This window comes from Mytilus galloprovincialis, chromosome 6 (assembly GCF_965363235.1).
Source record: "Mytilus galloprovincialis chromosome 6, xbMytGall1.hap1.1, whole genome shotgun sequence".
Lineage (NCBI taxonomy): Eukaryota > Metazoa > Mollusca > Bivalvia > Mytilida > Mytilidae > Mytilus > Mytilus galloprovincialis.
The window spans coordinates 93,495,627-93,515,208 of NC_134843.1; the positions used below are offsets into that span (position 1 = coordinate 93,495,627).

At 30.2% G+C, this 19,582-nt stretch overlaps 1 protein-coding gene across 9 annotated transcripts in view; it reads right to left on the minus strand.

Annotated features, from left to right (window-relative positions):
• Positions 1-19,582, minus strand: part of LOC143080752 (dynein axonemal heavy chain 5-like) — a 158,550-nt gene that overhangs the window by 8,645 nt on the left and 130,323 nt on the right. For 8 of the 9 annotated variants that reach the window (XM_076256762.1, XM_076256760.1, XM_076256768.1 and 5 more), the window contains 17 exons: positions 19,284-19,514; positions 18,952-19,115; positions 14,777-14,905; positions 13,733-13,802; positions 13,012-13,265; positions 12,334-12,487; positions 11,306-11,470; positions 9,092-9,318; positions 7,680-8,247; positions 6,756-6,971; positions 6,046-6,183; positions 5,230-5,357; positions 2,930-3,098; positions 1,985-2,140; positions 1,297-1,635; positions 897-1,001; positions 223-476 (listed from right to left, as the gene is read on the minus strand). In XM_076256762.1, the coding sequence (XP_076112877.1) occupies positions 223-476; positions 897-1,001; positions 1,297-1,635; positions 1,985-2,140; positions 2,930-3,098; positions 5,230-5,357; positions 6,046-6,183; positions 6,756-6,971; positions 7,680-8,247; positions 9,092-9,318; positions 11,306-11,470; positions 12,334-12,487; positions 13,012-13,265; positions 13,733-13,802; positions 14,777-14,905; positions 18,952-19,115; positions 19,284-19,514 (3,467 nt within the window). Of the gene's footprint in view, positions 1-222; positions 477-896; positions 1,002-1,296; positions 1,636-1,984; positions 2,141-2,929; positions 3,099-5,229; positions 5,358-6,045; positions 6,184-6,755; positions 6,972-7,679; positions 8,248-9,091; positions 9,319-11,305; positions 11,471-12,333; positions 12,488-13,011; positions 13,266-13,732; positions 13,803-14,776; positions 14,906-15,350; positions 15,474-18,951; positions 19,116-19,283; positions 19,515-19,582 lie in introns of all 9 variants that reach the window. The other variant, XM_076256761.1, reaches the window with a different exon arrangement.

The following is a 19,582-nucleotide window of genomic DNA, read 5'->3' on the forward strand; positions in this document are numbered from 1 at the left end:
GCTGACTATGCGGTTTGGGCTTTGCTCATTGTTGAAGGCAGTACTGTGATCTATAGTTGTTAAATCCTGTCATTTTGGTCTCTTGTGGACAGTTGTCTCATTGGCAATCATACCACATCTTCTTTTTTCATATTTACCATGGATTCCTTAGAACTTTTTACCCCAACATGGACAAGTCAAAAAGATGTAAGGACTTTACTATGAGTTAATTAGTACTCTTACCTGGACATGGACAAATCAAAGAGATGTAAGAACTGTTTGAGAGCTGTCTGGTACATGCAGTTTACAAGACTCATCTCCACAATCAAGAAGTATAGGATACTACCACGTGATGCACATGGTCTGAACTCTTCTCTAGCCGTTGTGATTTTTATTTCAGTCTCTGCAGCTGTTTGAAGTTTCTGGCTGACATCTTGTGCTGTTATTTTTGTATCTCTCAACACATTAATCAAATCTTCATCGTCAACCAATGAACCCTAAAATCAAATGAAAATAAAATTTCACAAATGGCCTTAATAAATTGCAGAAATGCAGATTTCAAACATAAAAATTCATTCTTTTTTTTTTTACTTCAATTCTTATTACTGGCAGTTGGCTCTATATTATTTCTTATACAAAGCAAATCTTTCTTGATAACCAAGATGTGAAAACAGAAATTTTACCATTTTATCAAGGGCATGCAACAAAATAGAGTAAAGACATCAAATTTTTCATTTTTTTCCCCCTGATATTGATTTTTTTTAATTTTTCAAGTTTGCAGTCCATTTAGGATTCACAAAATAGGAAGATGTCCTTTTTGTGTTTTAAATAGTGAAATTCACAAAAATTCTCCAAGAATTATATCTAGCTTTCTGGCTTGAAAACATTGATTATCTATAAGGACTTTGACCACTGACCTGTACACTGGTCAATCTGTACAATAGATTATCTTCTAACTCTTTCATCTTTCTCTTGTTGGCTGTGACATCCTCCAATAACTTAACTCTCTCAGACTCCAGTTCCTGTCAACAAGTCAAAGTCAGTTATAATATCAATAGAAAATACAACTTTGAGTCCATCTCCACAAGTAAAATTTGTTACTTTTTTTGCTCAACTATATTTAGTTTTGCTGACAGCAATGAAAAGGACTTAACCTGACATGATAAATAATTAGACAGAAGCATCACATAACAATTCATCCTCACTTTAAGAAAATTTGCCAAGATTTTTAAATGCTTGAAAAAAATTATATTTTTCAAAATACTACTCATTCTAAATGTAAACAATCATGATAAATAACATCTGATCTAAACTTACAGCTTTTTCTGCCAAGATGACACGTCCAAGTAACTGATCTTCCAATCCTTTCATTGTGACAGTGAAATCAATAATGGATGTCCTAGCGGAGATTTCTGGTGTATAGGCTGGATTTCCAAGTTTCGTTGTGACGTACAGTGTAAAACCTTTCATGATATCACATTCTTTGTCCCCAACCTTAACCTTCAATGTTGACCCTACTTTAATAAAGTTCTTTTCTAAGACATTATCAAGAGCGGGATCTAATTCTTCTCCAACATCTTCAATAATCAGAGGTCTACCTAGAGACATGCTGTCTTCCAAATGATTCCTGAAGTATTTGTGGTTAAGGGAGGTAATCTGAAAAAGAATTTACATATTTTGTATTAATTAAAAGAGATATTGTTATCAGTAAATAACATACATGTAACAGAAATAAAAACAAAATCAACTCTTCTTGATCGCTTGTTGAAGGACAAGAACAAGAATAAGAATACAAAATTTATTAGTTTAAAATCCACGCAACAGTGACCTAAAGTGTTAATTTCTGTGTTATTTGGTCTATTGTGGAGAGTTGCCCCATTGCCAATCATACCACAGCTTCTTATTAAGAATACTTGAATTATATGTTGTAAAACCATTTACAATGCAACATTTTTTTTTTTTTTTTTATATAATATTTTTTTATGTAATCGAGTAATACACTTACCTGTAATTCTTTCTTTGCTTCTCTGTTTTTGATCCAGTTTTTACCCTGTCCCTGAGGATCTATCAATAATGGGTATCTTGCTGCTTTTACAACAATGATACCATTCTGTGTTGACAAATCATCATTAGGTAATCCTTCCAAATTCCACTCTGCTATCTACATTTGTATATAAGAGAAAAATAAATATAAAGAATAAATTGTTTACTGTGTACATGAAATCATAAAAGTATGTAAATTCACTTGATTTGTTTATAGTATTCCTTTTTCACATTTTTGATATATAAGATAAAGGATAAAGCTACGATAGTAGACCTTATCTGGACTGAAATTTCAAAAATACTGTAAATTCAGAAATCATTGAATGTTTTTATTATTGCGAAAAATGAGACAATAATTGAAATTCACATTTTGGATATTTTTTTTTATGTATTAAACAGGATTTTTTCTCAATATTGCAAAGATAAAAACTGCAATTTAGTCTAAAATGACAAAATCACAATAATAAATGCATGCAATAATTTCTGAATTTACAATAGTCTAATTCTTCAACTCTTTTAAAATTATTTAAGTTTTATTAATAAATGAACAGGTTGATTATGGACTTATTGTTACAAAAATGTTAGATGTCAGTCAAAGTGTAGTCATAAACATGTGGAAACAAGTTAAACTATGAGCTACTGCGCACTGATGATACCCCAGCCCTCCAAGGTAGTTGTTGAGTGATGAAAAAGGCATCACAAGGTATAGCTGACTTATATAAACCTAGAAACCATATTTCAGAAATCCTTATGTAGTTCCTGAGAAAGATGAGTTGAAAAATATTTGTGTGACAGTCAGCTAGACAGAGGTAAAACAGTATAACCCCACTTTTTAAAGCAGGATTATAATTAACGAAACTTAGCCAAAAACAAATATTACCAACATTAACATCTTATATATACTAACCGTTGTTGGGTCTGTCAACATATCTATCACGTTAAGATTAGGTGTATGTGGTATTTTCCTAGTCTTCAGTTCCTTGAACCAGTTTTTATTCAGTACACTTCTGAAGTCCTGGTTAAAAGGTCCAGAATAAGACAGGAAAGCGGTACTGATCAGAATGTCACCAACCAATCTAAAAATAAAATAAAACCACTTTTTTAAATAATAGTTTATTAAAGATGGTCTGATAAGTGCTTGTCTATTTATACCACATCAGTAAAGAAAACACAAATTTATAACAAGAAAATATGTGAAAATTCTTAGAATTTAGTTTTAAATTGATATACATACACAGAAAAAAAATATACATTAAAAATACCTATTATATTCATTTTATTAAAGAAAGACAACCTAATAAAACTTGCAGTTATGCCTTAAAAAAAGTCTGGTTAAAAAATGAATCATATCAAATACATTTTGTTGTAAGAAATTGTAAAAAGAAAAAAAAAACTATCTAGTGCTGTAGTGATTTGTAATTTTTTTTTTTCAATAGTCCATTTCAAATATTCTTAGATATAGTATTAAAATTTGGTGATTTAATGTGAATGATTGTAATCTAAATCATGTGTGTGATTGAATTTCAAAATAAAAAATAAAATATCTGATAAAAAATTATTCTGAAGACTTCCAGTGACAGTAAACAACATATTTAAATAGAAAATCATAATTTATTAATAGATTTACATTCTGTTTTTGTACATTACATACTCCCTTGTCTTATAAGCTAGAATTCTGCTCATTCTAAACTGTATTCATAAGTGCCTGTTCAAAAGTCAGGAATTTTGTAAGTGTTTTTCTTTAGGTGTTTGAGATTTTTGTCAAAAAATTATAAGCCGGGTCCTTTTAATAAATGAGTTGTTTTAGAAGTTGAAATGTTTACCAACTTATGTGTGAAGAGTAACAGTTTTCAGATCTTTGGGAAACTGTAGGTTGACCTTGAGATAACTATGTTTTTTTTGCTAACTGTCTCATAAATATTGAACCTATATTCCTTAATATTTCTGATGTCTAATTAATAAAACATTTTTTTTCCCTTACATTTCCTCAAGTCAATTTAATAACTTCACATTCTTACATGCTTCTTACATGACAAAAACAATTTCGAATATGTTTAAATATATATCATATGATGAGCTATTTTTCTAGTTTCTTCAAGGAGAATGCTGTACAAATGTATCATAATAATAAAAAAAATGGTCAAGCTACAATACAGGTACATTATTTTCTGAGTCACATGTAAAAGTTCCTTCGAGTCAAATCTAAATGAAGGGCTAACATATGTGGTATGTCTGTCATGGAATTAAATGCAGTTATTTTACACTGAGTATTTCAACCTCTGGTTTATTAAATATCCTTTGATTTCTCTAAATAACTAAAAAAAAAATGACAAAGTGCCATACAAAACTATTTGTTTAAAAATTGCTGACACACTTAGTAGTGTTTTTGTTTGTTTGTGTAACCTGTTAAATCTAAATAGAAAAAAATAGAAAAAATATTTTAAATTTCAACAACATTTATATTATTCAAATATAAAAAATATCTTTTTTGTTTCAATGCTTCCAACTTACCTTGACCCAGCATTAGATAATCTTATCAGATTCAAAGCAATATATACGAAAATTATTATAGAAATAAACGTTAAATATTTAAAAAAAAAAATTATATAAATAAAGAAATGGAGAAGTTATTTTAATCTGTGACTTCCTCTCCTGATTGTTCTATTGGAGAAAGTTGTGTCCTAAAGCAATTCAATTTTTCAGTAACTAAAGATTTACAAATAATGTTACTTTCCAATATATATGCTGAAGGTTTTTACTAGATACTGAGTTTGCTTCAAAAAACAAAAAGAATCCGGTTTTATTCAAAAGAAAAAATCATAATTCATAATTGATATTTAGATTATATTTCAATTGAACAACTGATATATGAGCGCATGGTCCAGTTTGTAAGGATACTCCATCAGTATCAGAGCTCATAAAGCACTTATTTCATTTATGAGCAAAATTCTCAGTCAACATTAGTTTTTTGTAATTGAAAATTTAGAAAAAGTGGAGATTATATCTTTTTTAATTTACTAAATGGATTTTTTCACATTGAATATTCATTGTGATAAAAGAGCTATTCTTGGTGCTTAGTTCTGACAAAAAATTATGAATTTTTTTACTGAAATAAATTTGATGGTACATGTATCAATCACTATACCAACGACTTTTTTTCATTCAACATAAATATATATTAATAAATCCTCTACTTGATTGACCTACCTGCCAATTTGAGCTCTGAATTCTTTACTTTGTTCCGTCCATCTTTCTCTCTCACCACCCAGACCACTGATAAGAGTAGAAGCAGCATTCATCTTTCTCCTACACGTCTCAGCATCATCTATCAACCTCTGTTAAACAAAATAAAATTAAAATTTATATTGGTGAAAATACATTAGTCACGATCAAGCACTTTCAAAAAAAAAAAAAAGATAAAATTGTAATTGACTTTGTTTGATGTGATTAAGTTTTAATTGTGTTTTCTCTTGCCATATTTCCCACCTGTCCATAATATGCCATTCTATACATTTCATAACTTTCCAAAGAACAAAAGAAAATGTAGTTTCTTCACAATCTTATTCATTTTACAAGGTTAAATCATTGATGTTTGTTTCCAAAATTAAATGAATAAATTATGTTAATTACTTCCCTCTTAACATGACAGATAATAATTATTTAGCATTTTTGCATAACTTTATGTAATGTTCCATTGCTCTTTATACTACAGTTGCACATTTGAGCATATGGTCAAGTCTTATGTAGTAATATAGGATTTTTTATATGATATATGCGTAATAATTAGAATGGTTTTATCAGGCTCTAAAAGGAAGACAACTCTGCTTACATAAGTTGTATACTTATGTAACTTCTGAAGTATAATGAAGAGCCTGTGTCAACTTCAACATATAATGTTTTTTGAAAAGCTCATTGTTGAAGTCTAATGTGATCATTTGTCTGTAAAACAAAGCTCAGATATTGAACTTTTCAGTTCTAATATACTGAACATACATTGGTCTATAGGTTGAAAATGGTCAGTACCTGTTTTTCTGCCATAGCTTGGTCATACAAAGCCCTGACTTTAGCCAATTCAGCCTCTTTCTCATCTAATTGAGCCTGTGCCGTCTGTAAATCACCCATGGCAATGTTCAGTCTGGCTTCTTGTACAGCTAAGTTAGCCTGTCAATTAAAAAAAAAGTTTTTATTTCTCTTAATATTTATTCAGATTCAATAGATAAGTTATCTCCCCTACATAATAACACTGTTGTCAACTGATGTAAATCTATAAGTTATTGCGTGCATTTATTATTGCAATATTGTCAGTTTAGACTAAAATGCGATTTCATTTTTTCGATATTGACAAAATCCGGTTTAATTCATACAAAAAAAATCAAAATGAGAGTTTAAATTATTGTGATTATAACCCTGTGGCATTTTTCGCAATAATAAAAGCATCGCAATAATTTCTGAATTTACTGAAGAAAAAATTATCAAGCACTGAATATTTTATGCATTTAATTGTTTTCCAACATTCTGTTTATCTACATATTGTCTTCTATTTTCACTTTGAACATTTGTATACTTTATTCAACATCATTTGTAAATAGATATTTTGAATTTTCTCTGAAAGTGGATAAGAAACACAATTATTTAAATATGAGTAGGATAGTAAAAATAACGATGGAAGCCCTTTGTTTGCTGGCTATAAGTTGATAATACTGTAAATTAACATCTGTATTGTCCATACTGACCTTCAATGGCAAGACCTCTTTGTTGATGGAGAAGAAAGCCACCATAGCTTTGGTCCATGAGCAGAGACCAGCCACATTACCACAGACCTTCTTTGCATTGTCAAAGTTGTAGTCCTCCATGGATAAGTATGGGTCTAACAGTTCGACTGTCTCATCATTGATGGAGTCTTTAGGGAAGGCAATCAAAATAGACAGGAAATTTGTACCAGCCAAAATCTGAATAAAGAAAATCAGAATAAATAACATTTAAGGAATGACTGTAATATTTTTTTCTGTCTATGAAGAAATAACATAAAAAATTGGTGCACACTGAATAACGCATGTAGCGGGTTATTTAACAGTGTGCACCACATTTTTTATTTTATTTATTTTATAAGACGTGTTACATCCAAAATTAAATTATTCATATAAAGATAGAACATGAAAGATTCCATTATACCCAAGTTCAATATCACTGAACTAGTATACATTTTTGTTTAGGGGCCAGCCAAAGCACCCCTCTAGTTGCTGGATTTTCTTGCTCCATTGAAGAACCGTTGTTGCCCTTCAGCTGTTATCCGCTCTTTGGTCGGGTTGTTGTCTCTTTGACACATTCCCCATTTCCATTCTCAATTTTATTTTTATACAAAGAAAGAATATGTATCATTCATACAAAGACTAGTGACATGTCTCCCCTTAAACATATTTTTTTAATGTTGGACGTGCCTTTGTGCAATTATGATAAATCATAATGTACATGTGTTACAAAGCAGATGGGTAACAAAAACAAAAATGTTAACATTTATTCTAAGTACAAGCTTCCTTTAGTAAGCATGGTATGGATCTGTGGCTTTCATAAAAAGTTAATATGAGAAAGTCAACAAAACTCATTTTAAAACATTTATTTTTTTAGTGATTTTCACTAAGTTTTTCCTTTATACCCACCTTAAGTGATTCACCCCATGATGGTTTTACACATGGTCTTTCTGGGTCTGCCTCTACAGTATTCAGCCTCTTTTGGAATAACAGTAACACAGCATCCATAATTCTCATAATTAAATGTGGAGGTTTGCCAAGTTTCCTCACAGTGGCAATATCAGCTGGTTTGATGGTGTTCAGGGCAGCCTCTGCCTCCTCTAGAGCTGGACGAGCCAGTTCTAATTTGGCATAGGCAATAGCTTTGTCCTTTTCAATGACATCTACAATGGCCTGTGCCTTATCTTTGACCTTTTGAACTTGTTCTTTGACCTTTTCAGCTGCCTGAGCTTTTGTGGTCACTTCCTTTAGTACTTGATCAGCCTTTTCTGATGCAACAGCCAGTTCTTTTTCTTTTTCAGCAAGTTCCTCTGCTAGAACAGACACTTGTTGAGAAGCTTCAATCAGTTTTTCTAACCCAGTGTTCATTCTTTGAGCTAGATCTCCAATTTCTTTCTTCTTATCAGCATAGATAGTTTTGTAACCATTGATGAAAGACAAGTATGATTTGGGTGTCACATGGGTTGAACGTCGGTACCTAGTAAAGTAAAGCATGAATACATATAAACACTATGTCATCATATAAAGTATATCTTATTGTGGATTTATTTATTTTTGTGGAATGAGGAAAACTTTCTGGTATATGTGGATGCTGTGGTTTTGTCAGACTCTGCATGACAATCCTAAAGAAAAATGGTGCTTCATTTAAATTGTTTGTGGTTTACCTATTCCTTAAAAGTAATTGAAAACTGATACCCCACCAATTATAATAAAACTGATACCCAACCAATTATAATAAAACTGATACCCCACCAATTATAATAAAACTGATACCCCACCAATTATAATAAAACTGATACCCCACCAATTTTAATAAATCAAAACTGATACCCCACCAATTATAATAAATCAAAACTACGAAGAAATTATATTTCTCATGCTGATTTTAAAGCCTACCACAGGGTATGCATTTTATTTAATTGATGGCATTAAACCGAGACTCCTGGAATTTGTTCATGCAATTTTGGTTAATAGTTGAGGACTTGAAAGTCAGGGTAATTTCTTCAGCCATAAAAACATACTGGGTTCACATTGATATCCTTTGTGCTCCTGGTTATAATGGTGGTCAGATTGAAGATGCCAAGAGAATTCCTCAACATGACAATGCTGTCTTTAACGATATATTCATAAGGAAAAGCTATCTTTGATACTGTTTTCTTCTTCTTTGTATTCTGTTTTCTTGTTTATGCATATATGTTTACTTTCATCACAAAAATAGTGTAAAAACTATCATGCTTCAATACTGAGTATATGATAATTGATATGGACCAATACATAGTAGTCATGAACACTAAATAGTTCAGTGAAACCTGTAAAATTACCTTTGGAAATAATCAATACAACTTTCTGCCACACCATCGTGTATGATACCCATGGTATGGATAACCTGTTTCTTGATTTCTGCTGTACACTCAATATCAAACTTAGATAGGAAATGATCAGCTACAGCTATCAAAGCATCCCTAGGCCACCTTTGGAACCAGTCCATAGTACAACCAGATATCAGTCCAGGGAACTTCAAAGATCGGGCTCGGAATTTCTCTCCAACCTGTGTAAAATAATAATCGAAAGTAAATAGAAATTCGTAAATTAGGGCTTAAAATTTACAGTCTCAAAACTTTAGCTCTTTACGGCTCATATTGTAATGTAAACAATCATTACAGAAAACTTGTGAAAGAATAAAGTTTTCATGGTGTCACCACTTGAAAAGCAGTTGAATCAAAATAGTAATAAGTTATTTCTGAAGATTCTCATATTCTGATCATTAGTATCTTCCTTTAAAACAAATCATAAATATCACATAACACCCATGCTTTCTCAATATATATCTACATGTATACTATGGCATGCTTATTTTGTTTACATGTATATAAATTGATATATACACATGTAAGTACACTGATCATTAATGTGCCTTACATATACATGTATCTATTCTAAACATATGTGGTGTGTTCATTTGTTTTGTAATTATCTTGTTTCTACAACTCTCAACCAATGTGTGAAAGCCTTGGTGATCTACCCTAAAAAGTTAGAATGGTGCTCAAATATATTTAAAACAAATCTTAATGTATTTTATCAGTCCACATATGGCTGGTTTTAGTCTGTAATTTATCAATACTTTTATTTGCTTCACTAACATTTTATATTCTTCTGATTATGAAATTGTTAGCAATAAAAAAATAAAGCGACGAACAGACATCTTCGTCCGACAGACCCTAAAATATAAATTTACACTTGTCTTGAGTTTTCAGGATAATTAGTAGTTTCAAAATATAATGCATTATACATAACACATATTCTTTTAACTTGTTCTGCGGTATGAACAAAAATAAACATGTTTATTGTGTAATTCAATTTACTTTAGCTAATCATAATGATACAAGAAGGATAAAATCCTGCAAAATCAACTATCTACATTATAGTGCTTTATTAAATCTGTATCATAAATGCACTTTAATGACTGCCCTTGACATGCTTGCATTCAATAATAATATAGATTATGACCTAACTACCAGACTTACAGCATCAGTAGCAATCTGCTCAATAAACAGTTACCAATGACAACCAAAACTAAATGGTCTATTATGAAATACTATGCAAAATCTGTAGGAGCTTTTTCTTTTTGTGTGGACATGAAGTAAAATCAATAAATTTTCAGTCACACTTGAAATTTTCATAAAATGTTGGAGAAACTCAGCTCTTTGTTACTAAAGTCATATATCATAAAAAACAAGATTTGAAAGATCTTATGAAGTAAAAGTGAAATGTTCTATGTTGAAAATAAACCAAAACAGTCTAACGACAAACTAAATTGTATATTAATACAACAGCTTTTTTTAAATACTAATCAGAAACTGTAAAAAGTAGTTAAATTTTATATACTGGTAATTATAAGTAAAGTTCTTGTATTTACTTTCAATAACATCAGAATATGTTCACTAATCAATTAGGAATCTGTGATTTTAAAACCAAAACAGAGACATTTATCACACTGAATTTAAGGACAATATATATTAAACACATCTAAAAAACACATCTATGGAAAAAAAAGTGACTTTAAACTTCTTTTATACTGCAACTGCGGCTATTTGCGGAGTAAAATTGCATTTCCAGTATATACATTCATTTCATGATAAACATATACTGAGCATAAAAAGCTTTGTTTATGACGTTGAAAATGCATTTCCACGATTTTCTTTAAAAGAGGTCAATAAAGAATACAGATTCACAGAAATTTTACATCAGCCACTTCAATGTCACAAAATTCATGGCTTTTACTTAAAATATTTCATTTGGAACTGTTGTAAGAGTTGCAGTATAAAGAGAATAAACATTAATTATTTTAAAAAATGAATTATATTTTTACTTTGCTCTAAAAAGGATAGAAATGCTCTGCAAAGTTTTGCATTCTTCCTGTTTCTAAGCCTTGTACAAATAAATTGTATTTCTTTAGATAATTTATAGTTATTCCAGAAATAAAACACATCTAGAAAAAAGTGACAGGCAATAAATATGTTTGTGTGTGAACTTACAGGTGAGAAACATAGTACAACATGGAGGTTGTTACGGACTCGTGACATATAGTACTCATACAAGTTCTCATTGGACGGAGGTCGTCGGGGAAACTCTTTCTTCATCACTGGGATCAATTCACCAAGAATTTCATCCATTTCATCTCTAGCAAACAAGTTAGCAACCTACAATTTAAGAATTTACATAAAATATCAATCCTAATTTTAAACGTGTAACATTTCAGAGTGTATAAAAAATATATCCGTTTCTATAAACAAAAATATTTAAAAGAAGACTTTTTTTGTGTCACTGTGTTATGGCATCTCTCTGATATATACTCCAAAATGTTTGTCTATTAATTGTTTTAATGACTATCAATTACAATTGAAGGATGAATGCTGGTTTTAATGACTATCAATTACAATTGAAGGATGAATGCTGGTTTTTGTCTATTAATTGTTTTAATGACTATCAATTACAATTGAAGGATGAATGCTGGTTTTAATGACTATCAATTACAATTGAAGGATGAATGCTGGTTTTTGTCTATTAATTGTTTTAATGACTATCAATTAAAATTGAAGGATGAATGCTGGTTTTTGTCTATTAATTGTTTTAATGACTATCAATTACAATTAAAGGATGAATGCTGGTTTTTGTCTATTAATTGTTTTAATGACTGTCAATTACAATTGAATGCTGGTTTTTGTACAGTGATAATTAACTTACTCTGTTCTGTAGAAGTAAAATTACCTTTGGCTCATTAAAAGAAGATTTCTGTAAATTATCAATTAGTTGTGTTATTTCCGACATCCAAACTTCATAAGATCATTTCATTTTTTTTCAAAGTTTGATGAAATGATGATACAAAACATATGAAAACAATTACGAATTATGATTTTTTTTAAATTACTATTCTTTTTGTTTGTTTCATGTTATCATGCCACATTTTCCACTTATATTGTTGATGACCACATCTATTTAAATAACATAATAGTGTTGAAAGTGACATTAAACAATAACCAAGCAATCTATTCCATTAACTTACCACACCAGAGGACAGCACGTTGTTGAGATATTCCAGGAACCCTTCCTCTTTAATTTCCTGATCAGTAAACAGGAAAGTGATACCTTTTCCCTGTTGTCCTGATGTCCTGTACAGGAACTTCAAGTCATCAAGGAAGTTAGAGACGTTGTATGATCTGAAATTACAAAGAAAGATAAGAATAATCCATGTACAATGAAAACTGTAGATTCAGAAATTGTTGCAAGGTTTGAAGGTTGATAACCCGTTCTATAACCCGTTCTATAGGCCTATGTATTTTTATGAAATTTTCAAAATGCTACATGAAATTTTCAAAATGATACAATTCAAAAACAGTGAAAGTACGGAATAAAAGTGATGTGCCATTTTGTAAATATAAAAGGGAAACGTTGGTCAAAGCATTACTGTAAAATGTTTCATTGCATTTAATAGAAAGTGTGGATTTTATGGCAAATAAAGCAAATATATTTGCAAATCTATGTTTAAAATATTATAACTAATTCTCTGTTTTATAGTCAGTGGGTTATTATTCTATTGTTTGACTATAGTGTGCTGGCTACTCTATCATCTGGTGGAGAGTTGTCTCATTGGCAATTTTACCACATTTTCTTATTTCCATTTATGTATATAAAGTCTGTGAAATAATATGCTTCTTTTTTCTATATATTTATTTATACAAACCTTGAAAGTGTGACCTGGAACGTCTTGTAACCTGCGATGAATGAAGCCAACCGTGTTAAAGACTGTTTACCAGATCCACCTACACCGACCAGTAAGGCATTACCACGAGGTGTTCTGATGATACGAGAAATCTTCACCAAATGTATCATTGCATCCTTAAAGAAGACAAGGTCCATACCAGATCCTCTGATGCCTTCATTGTACTGCTGTAGGAAACCATGTAACCGCTCTTCTAGAACTTCAAAGGACTCAATCTGAAGATAGAAAAAGATTAGGAAAGTTTAATTACCAATCGGTAAAAGTTAAGACAAATAAAAAGTATCTAATGGCAAAAAACACAATTAACAGTGCAAGGTGATAATTCATAGCCTGACTGTAAAAGTTACTCTAGTACTGTTGTGGTGTTAAAATATTTTAATTTTTTTTCATGAATTTACTGACAAAATGGTAGTTTATAAAAAATCTAAAATTCTTCTGTTATTTCTTATACTGTGGATTCATTATTTTTTGTTTGATGGGCACATTTTCATGGAATTCCTGGTTCACTAAAATCAAATCGTCATTGATGTACAAGTTTTATATTAGCTTCTGCAGAAGCATGAACTTAAATATCAATGTAAATATTATTTTCCTTATTTCACAAAATTGGGACCCACGAAAAAAAAATAAATGAATCTAAAATATGTTTTTTTAATTTATTGTAAACCAGTTGACTACTTACTGGTTCATAGACCTTTGGCATTTCAAAATCACAATCATCTGGTTCATCACCTGTTGGTTCTGGTGCGTCCCTGTGTTTTAATACATATACAATTACATATTTCATCAAAGATCTTTTCTTTTTTATAAATTATTTTTTGAATGTAAACAAATATTTTTTTTTCATTTGATGATAATATAAATTAATTAATATTTTAAGTATTATTTCACAGAATACCATATTATCATTAATAAAAATAAAAAATTATGATATTATATTATTTTTATGAAGAAAAAAATCACTATGACTTTAAAATCTAAAATTACCATTTCTTAAAAAAATATTTTGTTGAAGTTTGTATGATAGAGATAATAAAAAAAAATTATTCATATTCAAGAATCAAACCGAAGGGAATGAAAAATAAATGATGGCAAATAAAATATAAATGTTAATGTAAGTTTGTGACTGGGAAAAGACAACATAGGAATTGTGATTATCAAACGAATTAAAAGAAACTAGATATTTTGTTTTACAATAGTGTGACAACACAGAGAAATGGTGAAATTATTTTGTAAATTATACATAATATCATATTTTATAAATAATGAATACAAATCACACATCTATCATAAAGATACTTTAAAATAAGCATAAATTGACACTTGGTAGGCTTTTTACTACAACTAAAATTAAACACATCTAGAAAATGATATCAAAATAAAAAATAAATTGGTAAATTATAATTTAACTTATAAATCTATGCTCTTATATTTTCATTTTTTTTTCAAGATAAAAAAGGACTGCACAGACTGCATGTTTTCTTACTAAAAGCTACCAACGCATAAGAAATGCAATTTTTCAATTGCTCTGTTAAATAAGCATCTAGTCCTTTAAAGATTACCTGAACTACAAGAACTCCAAACAAATTAGACTTGAAGTTCTGAGTTAGCCATACTTTAACATCAGTCAAATATTGAGTAAGGAATAAGACATTTTTTCATGTCTAATTGATTTATTTTTGGAATTATTTATCAATTTTTAAAATAGTACATATCCTTATTGTACCTCATAAAATCTCCTAAATACATAGTTGGTTTACAATACTCATAGTAGTCAGATTCTTCACCGAATTCTTCACTGGTGACTCTCAGTATGGTCTTTTCAAACCACACCATATCATCTTTGGAAGTAAACCTGTTCGTTTCAAAGTCAATTTACAAATAAATCAAAGAAAAAAGATAATGCAGTAAAAAATGTTAAAAATGATCAAGGCTCATAGTGAAAAAGCTTTTTGTTAAAGAAAGACTTATTTGCAAAAGATTTTTTTTTTTAACAAATCATATCTAAATAATTATTTTGTCTGATATCTTTTAAATTATGACCTTCAAATGTCTTCCCCTTTTTCGTGACTATGAACCTTGAAATATTAAAAGGCATAATAAATTTTAGCCAGGTCTTTGAATCTGACCTACCTCCTATTATACATAATTTATGCTTCAAGTGAAACCAAATCTTACTATAAGAAAATATTTTTTTGTAACAAAGACCTGACTAAAAAGGACAAAAAAAAAGCATAAGATGTGCAAACAAAAATAGGAAGGGTACATTCAAGGTCGTTGCTATAGCAACGTTCACAAACCTCAGGAAATCAACATAATAATGAGTGGGTTCTGTCCAGTGTGCATGTTCCTCGGATAATTCCTCGTTAATTACTCGGGATATTGTTTTTGTAAACCAGTTGTAATCCTCCACAATAGTGAACCTAGCAGAAGACATGCATGGTTAAATATATGATTACACATTGCTAGACACTACAAAACAAACAGCAAATTATCTCCCCTTGTAATGAACAATTCATAAAACTTTGTTGGCAAACTAAAATCTTCAAATCTTATTTTGCTTTCCAATCTTGTTTAAAGTTGATTTATTCAAATCTTTTTTTAATCTTGATGTTTTGGGAGTAGCCACAAGTGTGGTTTTGTCATTTATTAACCATCCTGCAGTCATGACATCCTTAAACAAAATCATTCAAGGAGTTGTGAATCCACAATGCCAGTCAAAAGTTTTATTAGCCTTGACTCTAAGCTGACAATGAAACTATTAAACATCATCAAAAATTTGAAAACAAGAGTGCACACGCTGAAATGTCTCGCCTTCTATACTAATCATTGATATTATGTTGATAGTCCTAAGTAAAAAGCTAAGCTTTAAAACAACTGTACCATAAACTTAACATTAACCAAGATAACTAAACAAAGACCAATGAACCTTGAAAATGAGGTCAAGGTCAGATGAACCATGCCAGGCAGACATGTACAGCTAACAATGCTTCTATACAACATATATAGTTGACCTATTACTTATAGTTTGGAAAAATAGACCAAAACACAAAAACTTAACACTGTGCAATGAACCGTGAAAATGAGGTCACGGTCAAATAAAACCTGCGCGACTGACATAAAGATCATTAAATATTTCCATACACCAAATATAGTTGACCTATGGCATATAGTATTAGATAAAAAGACCAAAACTCAAAAACTTAACTTTGACCACTGAACCATGAAAATGAGGTCAAGGTCACATGACATCTGCCCGCTAGACATGTACACCTTACAATCATTCCATACAACAAATATAGTAGACCTATTGCATATAGTATGAGAACAACAGACCAAAACACAAAAATTGAACTATAACCACTGAACCATGAAAATGAGGTCAAGGTCAGATGACACCTGCCAGTTAGACATGTACACCTTACAGTCCTTCCATACACCGAATATACTAGCCCTATTGCTTATAGTATCTGAGATATGGACTTGACCACCAAAACTTAACCTTGTTCACTGATCCATGAAATGAGGTCGAGGTCAAGTGAAAACTGTCTGACAGACATGAGGACCTTGCAAGGTACGCACATATCAAATATAGTTATCCTATTACTTATAATAAGAGAGAATTCAACATTACAAAAAATTTGAACTTTTTTTTCAAGTGGTCACTGAACCATGAAAATGAGGTCAAGGACATTGGACATGTGACTGACGGAAACTTCGTAACATGAGGCATCTATATACAAAGTATGAAGCATCCAGGTCTTCCATCTTCTAAAATATAAAGCTTTTAAGAAGTTAGCTAACGCCGCCGCCGTAGCCGCCGCCGCCGCCGGATCACTATCCCTATGTCGAGCTTTCTGCAACAAAAGTTGCAGGCTCGACAATAAAATTTTAACTTTTTACTGTCTGGTAAACATTACAAGAGGAAATTATAGATGCCAAAAACTATTAAAGCATGATTATATTAAGCTAAATCTATAGTCTATATTTTTCATAAGCTGAAAACAAATATCACCATTAATTCACATGACAAGTTTTATACATTATTTGTACAGTGTCACTAAGAGAATTTCCAATCACAACAGAACAAAAAGTATTAGTCTTGAGGAGTATCAATATTAAAATAGATAAAAAAATTGAGAATGTCAAAAAGTCTACAAAGTCTATTTTCGAAATGGTGTAACTTTCTAAAAAATACAGATTTCTGAAATTTGATTTTTGTCCCTAAAATGAGACTTTGCAGAAAAATGTGCTGGGTTAAAATTGATTCATTTATCAAAGGGTGGATTTTGAAAAAAAAAACTGTTTGTTACTGAAAACAATACAGTTGAATCGCAACATCAATTTTTCACTGAAGACAATTGATACTGTATTCAAAATGAAGTGGTCCTTAATCATTTTTTCTAGTATAAATTGAGCAAATAACAACTAGGCTGTTTCTTGCTTTCTCCAAATCTTTTTACTGTTGTAATCAAAAGATTTGTAAAGCATGAAACAAAACAACAAATTACATGATCATTTATAAAATAAAACTTTTTACCATGTTTTTATTAAACAAAATGTGTTCTGCCAGTTTAAATAATAATAGACTTTTAATCAAATGGCAATTGAAATTGTTGATTAATTTCATTTTTATATTATAAAGTTAACAATTTGAAGAAAGATCCAACATAGAATTTCTCAAAAGATTGAGAAATTCTAGCTACTGAGGCGTGAGCTATTTCCTATAAATGATCACATTATCTTTTAAAATACATCAAATTCCAATTATACATGAGTATATAAGTCTAACCATAAACCACATGCAAGAAGTTCATTCTGATTAAGTTAAACATGCAATTCAGTTGTGCAACCAATCACCTTGAGTCAATATATGTAATTGAATAAACCTAAAGCTTGGGAATAAATGCAGAACACTTTATGATATTATCTGATTTTTTTGTACAATAAGTAAAGCCTTGTACAAATGTTATTTTTCTATGTTTTTTTTATTAATATTTAATATAGTTAACACCAAACATAAAAAATCAATAAATATGAGATCACTGTTTCTTGGCTAAAGACTGTTAACAATATGAAAGTCAATACAAAATCCATAACAAAATATTGGTATGGACTTAAATGATAAATCACAAGCTTTAGATTACTTTTTTTCTATAAATCTGCTTGATATAATCTACAGGTTGTTTGGGAAAGAAATTATTGAAGTAATTTTAAAATATATCAGTACTTTTGTTTATGTTACAGTATAGATACAAATAAGTGAACAAAACAGGATTTAATATTCATTGTAGAAGCAGATTTATAGAATGTTAAATAGATAAACCAAAGAACCCAGATTTTGCTTATACTCTGGAAAACAACTAGTTTGACTTCAAAGGGTTGAACTGGATCAGAAAAATCAAATTTACATGTTAAGAAAGGATAAACACATGGACATATTTGTCTGTTCCTTTTTAGTTGTTACAGGTGTTCAAATTTTCAAACTTGTTCTGTATTATTGTAAAAACAGTGTATACAAGTATGTATGTGCATGTTTGAATAATTTTGTTCTGTTTGCTTTTTTTCAACTTTTAAATGTTTTTAACACCTGCATCATTTATACAAGTTCTACCAGGACAAAACCTTAATTGTTATGATCTCTTATCATTCATAAGTATTGAAGATTGATTTTACCATCCTTCTTTAAATTTCAGAGGACACTCATACACTTTCACAACATACACAAATTAAAAAATACTAGATTTGTTGACTCGTTGACATATACCCCTACATCTCCTTTAATTCAGTTATGTATAGTACACAAATCTAAATGTTATGAACTGTAAAAAGAAGGAAAATATTTTCCATCATAATGTTACGGTTAATGTGATTTTGACCACAGTTTTTTTTGTATGTTACCTGTCTGCTATTACACGACAGCATTCATGTTTCCATAACCACATCATATTCTTTTCATCATTCACAACATCTGAAGTGGTGTTTATCATTCCTTGCCAAATACGGGACAAATCACGTAAGTTGAAAATGTAATGGAACTTGGCTGGAGTTGGCAACATCTTGATCTAAAATTAAACAAGGCAACAATTTTACTTTAAAAGTTGATGAGAAAAGGCAGAGCAATGTATCAATCCTTTCAATACTTTCAAATTTTTGTCCTATTATAGTTATAAAATAGGAAAGAATGTACTTTAGCAAGAAGAAACTAAAATTGTTAAAAAAAGAAATAGTACCTTTGTGAGCTGCCAAAGTCTTCTAGTTATAGGTACCAGTTTTGCAGCTAAATCACGGACTATTTCTTTGAATCCTCTCTCCTGACAGAAATGTCCGCAGCCAATGACTGTGAAGATCTTATCCATGGAGGTATTAGAAGGCAGGGTACAATTAAAGATCACAAATTGTCTCTTTAGACGCTGAGGAATATCATTTCGTCCTCCTCCTGGCTGAATCATGGCGGCTAAGAACTGAAACAATTTGTAAATATGTAATGCAATTCAAATTTACACTTCTCAGGAAAGTTGGAAGAATAAAT